At 42.2% G+C, this 5,683-nt stretch overlaps 1 protein-coding gene across 1 annotated transcript in view; it reads right to left on the reverse strand.

Moving 5' to 3' along the window:
* LOC104967264 (probable GH family 25 lysozyme 3) overlaps window positions 1-5,158 on the reverse strand; it is a 5,283-nt gene extending 125 nt beyond the window's left edge. Inside the window, exons 1-2 of the mRNA XM_010796679.1 lie at window positions 4,074-5,158; window positions 93-365 (exon numbers count right to left, since the gene is read on the reverse strand). Coding sequence (XP_010794981.1) covers window positions 93-365; window positions 4,074-4,347 — 547 coding nt within the window. The 5' untranslated portion in view covers window positions 4,348-5,158. The remainder of the gene's footprint in view (window positions 1-92; window positions 366-4,073) is intronic.
* Window positions 5,159-5,683: the final 525 nt, after the last annotated feature.

Raw genomic sequence — 5,683 nt, forward strand, 5'->3', positions numbered from 1 at the left:
GCCGCCGCTACTGCTGCTGCTGCCGGTGCTGCTGCCACTGCTGCCGCTGGTGCTGCCGCCGCTACTGCTGCTGCCGCTGCCGGTGCTGCTGCCGCTGGTGCTGCTGCTGCCGCCGGTGCTGCTGCCACTAGTGCCGCTGCCGCTGGTGCTGCCGCTGCCGGTGCTGCTGCCGCCGGTGCCGCTGCCGCTGGTGCTGCCGCCGCTACTGCTGCTGATGTTGCCGGTGCTGCTGCCGCTGCTGCTGCTGCTGCTGCTGCCCTCAGTGGAGGCGACAACAAGGGTGGAGGAAAGTGGCCCAGTAGACACATTCAGGGCCTCTAATGACATGCTGCTTGTTTCAGTGAAGGTCTGTATCTGCTCAGTGTCTGTGGAAAAATAAAAAAAGTATTAACAATATATTTTATTTGTTGTCTTTATTTAATTAAACAAATTAAAAAAATGTACCCCCCTCCTCCTGGTAATAATTCAGTACCAAACAGTACAATCACATTATTCTTCCTCTTTATTTATTATTAATGTACTCTGTAACCTGTAACTCAATGGGTTATGGGGGTGGGTTGGATTGGATTTTTTGTATGTTTATTTTGTTTATTTGACTGTACAGCACTTTGGTCTGGAGGTTTTAAAGTGCTTTATAAATAAAGCTGTATTGTATTGTATTGTATCTGGCTGTTTCTGCACTTTCAATCACCAACTGTACACATTGCAACTCACTTTCAGCTGTGGCCACCAGAGGGTGCTCACCAGACTGCAGAAAGGGGGAAGATGCTGTCAGAAGAGCTGTTGTTTGCTGCAGCAGCAATGATTTTGGGTGGAGAACAACTGGCAGCCAGGCTTGTCTGCTTTAACAAAGGTTTGAGGTCCTAAATATGGCGGTAACTGTCTCCTCTGGGAATCAACCGTTTCCTTCCTAAAGCTGAGTGAGCACAAGGCTCTGGCAGCAAACTGTCACCATGAGCATGGGCGTGTTTCATACTCAGTGGCTGTGGAGTTTGTTTTTAGCCCGGCTTTAAGATGTTGTTTAGTGACAAAATAAACCACCCAAACATCACCAAAAGTTCCAGAAGAATGTTGCAATAGAAAATAGATTGTTTTTAGATATATATTTAACTGATTCCTCCAGTTGAGATAAACAAGAAAAACACGTAGAAAGAAAGGATGATAGTGAAAATACAAGATGAGTTTCTTAAAGGCCACCAAAACTGTAATGGTATAATTATAATCCTTGTCTAATGACCAATCCACTGGTGTTATCAAAACTAATGTTAACATCAGAAAAGAGAATAATTTTAAACTTGAAATCTGGATCTGTAAGACATTCACATGATTTTTTAAAGTTGATATGGGGAGCAGCATGTTAGCAAACAGTCCCTTTTTTTATACATTGAGCCGGCATTGGGTAACATTAGCATTCATTTGGATGTACATTAGTCCAAAATGTACTTTATCTTACTCCCATGCTCTATTCGGTTAACTTTCTTAATTTGTTACATTGTGGATTGATGCACGGTAAGCAGTTTACATTGGGATTATCACGAGTTTTGTTTACCGTTGTTAAACCAAAACAAAGAGCTGAAAATAACTAGAGGGGACCTGCAGAGTGATCTGTGGGTTCATCTCCATATATTACATACTTCTCAAACAAGTGCATTACTACTATGATGTACTACTTGCAGTTTGTAGTAAGGTCTTTGCAAAGAACGCATGTGTAGTAGGTAGGTAGTGAGCAAATGAGTGGATAAATGGATTATACAGCACAAGTTGTTTGAGTGTGTAAATATATGTTTTGATAAAGCTTTGCTGTCGCTAAAAGTGGCTCCCATATAATTCAATACATCGTGACTTTTATAGGTTTTTAGGATCCTTTGTTTACTGAGGAGACATGCAGGAAGTGTTTTTCGAGAACTCAAGGTATGGGTGAATAATTAACATAAAAGTATTATTTCAAAGTGTATGTGTGAGGAAAGAAAACCACTCACATAGGTCTGCTGGGTACAAAGTGTGTGTGCGTGTGTGTTGTGTCTCTGCCCATCACTGAGGCTGTGCTGTCTGACAGCCTGTTATCTGGCCAGGCTCCAGCAGCCCAGGACTGGAACAACAGCGCTCTGAGGACGAGTGTCGGTGCTGGACGGCATCCTGACAGCCAACACGTCGCAGCCAGCGTCCAAAACCAAAGGAGGGGAGAGTTCAACTGCAGAACGGCCCCTCCACTGGGAGTCTGGGAGCAGAACTGGGCCGCTTTTTTTTCCTTTCTCACTTCCTCTGCATGTGTCTCTCTCATTATTTCATTTTCTCTCACTGGATCCAGTCAGGGCAACAAACCTCAGACTGGAACGTGGTGCTGGCAACAATCGAGGGACCCTCCCAGATTCTCTGCTGGTTATCACTCAGCTATTGACTGTTAACACGGCTGTCAGTGTCACTCTTCACATCTGTTTACCAGAAGCTCTGCAACTAGCATATTCATTTAGGCAGTAGGGTAAGCATATTAATGAGGATGGATGCTGGTATGACCTAGCAGTGTTTTGAATGGTTGTGTTTTTGGCTTATCACCAGATGTCTGTGACCCGAAGCCCTGGTACGTGACAGGAAAGGTGAAACTGCGTGACATCAGGGAGAGGAAAGTGAATCATTTCCACTTTATCATTCAAACCAACTCTTTGCCTTTGATAAAAACATTTGACCCTCCCATTGCATTCTGTGGAGCTCCAAACGCTTCATGATGTGCTTCATAATATTCTTCATAAAGTCAGTTTTGTCTATACACCTCAGTTGCATCAGTGTATGCAGTGTATTTTGGCTTCACTTTTGGTTTAAATGAAGAAGCCAGTGACACAATATATCATAGTAATCTCCCTTATATAAATACATGTAATTACAAATATCTAGCATCAGAAAAACATACTAGTGCAGAATGCCATGGGGAGGTAATGGTATAATGTTGTGTGACCACTTGTGTGGCAAATTGTAGCATTAGAAGTATGACAATATTCATGATAATATGTGGTGGAGTGGACTTGCTATATGAAGCAAGGCCCCCGACCAATTCAATCCTTGGGGCCCTTTGTTGCCATTCACATCTGCACTGTCTCTCCCCCATTTTCTACATAAACGTGAAAATGGCCAAAAAATAAGTCTTAAAAAAAGATTACAATAGCATTTGTGTTTAAAAAACTATAAAAGCAACCGTAGATTTGAAGAGCAAAACTGTAATCAAGGTGCATTAAGCTATCCTAAATGCTGCACATGTACAAATTGATTTTCAAATAGATAATGCAGTCAATACATTTAAACAATTACCAAAAAAGGACACTTTGGTTTTCCTTATTACTCATTGTGCAATCTTTATATAGTTTGTTTAATGTTATTGTTAAAAAGGTATTCTTTATTTATATATTTATATGTATATGTTCTCTGTGTGTTGTGGAGAGAGCTATAACAATATTTCATTTTGCAAACCTGTTGTTCAACTGAACTGTTTGTTGGATAAATTTCAATTGGCTTCAGGAACTTTTAGATCAATCCCTTTTTCTGAAAATGTGTCAAGAAGGTATTGAATCAATTTACTGAGAAAATAATAATCATACATATTTAATGAAAATATTGAAAAAATGACAGCTCTATTATACAGAAGCAAACGAACATTACACCTGTTTCATTACACTGTGTCTAGGATGCAAATCTGTTGAATTCAATATGGGCATGCAGTCTGTGCAAGAGACACATTACAGTTTTTTTCTTTGCATTCACATTTCAGTTACTCCACAAAAACAGGATTTAATTCGAACTTTTTACTTTGAAAGTTATAAGATACTTTTCTATCCCACACAAATTATTGATAGCCCATCTCTAAGTGCTATAATGCTAGCATCATTAATGAGATGTCTTATTCCTATTGTAGCCCATAATCCTAATGCTCATTGTAATACTGTGGAAATTAAAAATAGTGACTTACACAGCTCAAACTTTGCCAGGGACAGAAATGATCATATGGAGCAATAAAGTGACTGAAATAAGTCTTATTCTAAACAGTTGCACTTGTTGCACACAGGCCTCGGTGACAGGGGTCTTACCGAAGCTTCCAGCAGCAGCGGTGTGTGTCTCCGCGGAGTGTGTGAGCAGGATGTTCCTCTGTGATGAGGATAAACTCTCGCTGGAGGAAGAAGTTGAAGTTGCATTGTTTTCAATGCTGCTGAGTTCCTCTGTGGCCGGTGAAGAGTAAAATCCCGCCGTTACCGGGTCCGTGACGTTATTACTGGGGGTCCCTGCCCCGAGGGGCCCCGGTAAACCCAGCAGCAGGACCGACAGAGACACGCCGAGGACGTGATTCAAAAACCACGTTTCCATGATTTTCAAGACCCCAAAACGGTCGCCGAAAGTTTCCGTAAAGTCGAGTAGAGGCCGGGGAGTCTCCCGGGGAAACCATGGGAGGAGCGCTGCAGCGTTTAGTGAAGGTTCATAAGAATTAAATAAATCCTGGAGCAGGTCCGGAGGTTATCCGCTGCTCGGACGGCGGGGAACGGGAGATAAGAGTCGAGGAGCAGCCTGTTATCAAGCGGAGGAGCCGGACTCCTCCTCCTGAAGCACAACACACGCGGGCACCAAAACACATGCACGCGCAGACCACTGCGGTGTTTTACTCTGGCTGCATCTGCTGCTTTCTTCAGGTGTTGTCGGTGTGTTTGTTTTCAGACATGAGAGCATGTTGCTTTAGAGTTTCAAGACGAATAAGGCTTTCGTCTCTACAACAATTACTGCTGGGAAATAATAAATCTGTCTCCAACACATTCCACTGAAAATCATCCTGAATGTCTGTTTATGAATCCTGCTGATACGTTCATCTTTTAGCAGGAGGCTGGACTCTGGAGCCATACTGTTCTAAAAGCCTGACTGTTTATAGGTGTTCTGGCTTGGATCAGTGAAAAGTCAAGAACAAATATATAGGCTGGGGTAAAATCCATATAATAAAGTTTTACACTGTGCATGGTCCAACTCATTAGCCCTCTCATCCATAGCTCTCCTTCATGACTGTAAGAAGTATTTACCACCACCAATCTAGTCATCTGCAGACCAGGTAATGATGAGGAAAGGTACTATTCTCTTTACAGAGAGCCATGTGTCTCTCTGCAGGTTGCACACCTGATACCAAAATGCGGAGAGGAAGTGGTTTTCACAGCTTTGTTGTCAAGCTGCCAACAGTGCAACAGTTCAAAAATAAATCCACCCAAATAACACCTTATGTACACTGAACAAAAATATAAACGCAACACTTTTGTTTTTGCTCCCATTTTTCATGAGATGAACTCAAAGATCTAAAACATTTTCTATACACAAAATAACCATTTCTCTCAAATATTGTTCACAAATCTGAAAAGATCTGTGATAGTGAGCACTTCTCCTTTGCCTAGATAATCCATCCCACCTCACAGGTGTGGCATATCAAGATGCTTATTAGACAGCATGATTATTGCACAGGTGTGCCTTAGGCTGGCCACAATAAAAGGCCACTCTGAAACATGCATTTTTGCTTTATTGGGGGGGTCTGGGGGGGTCCTAACCTGTCACCCACTGACATGTTAGGGTTAGGGTTAAACCTGTCTGGTTAAACCCTAAAACATTTTTTAATGTGTCAGTGGGTGACATGTTAGGGTTAGGGTTAGGGTTAAACCTGACTGGTTTTCAG

This window comes from Notothenia coriiceps, unplaced genomic scaffold, assembly GCF_000735185.1.
Source record: "Notothenia coriiceps isolate Sejong01 unplaced genomic scaffold, NC01 NC01_scaffold00037250, whole genome shotgun sequence".
In the NCBI taxonomy this organism is placed as follows: Eukaryota; Metazoa; Chordata; class Actinopteri; order Perciformes; family Nototheniidae; genus Notothenia; species Notothenia coriiceps.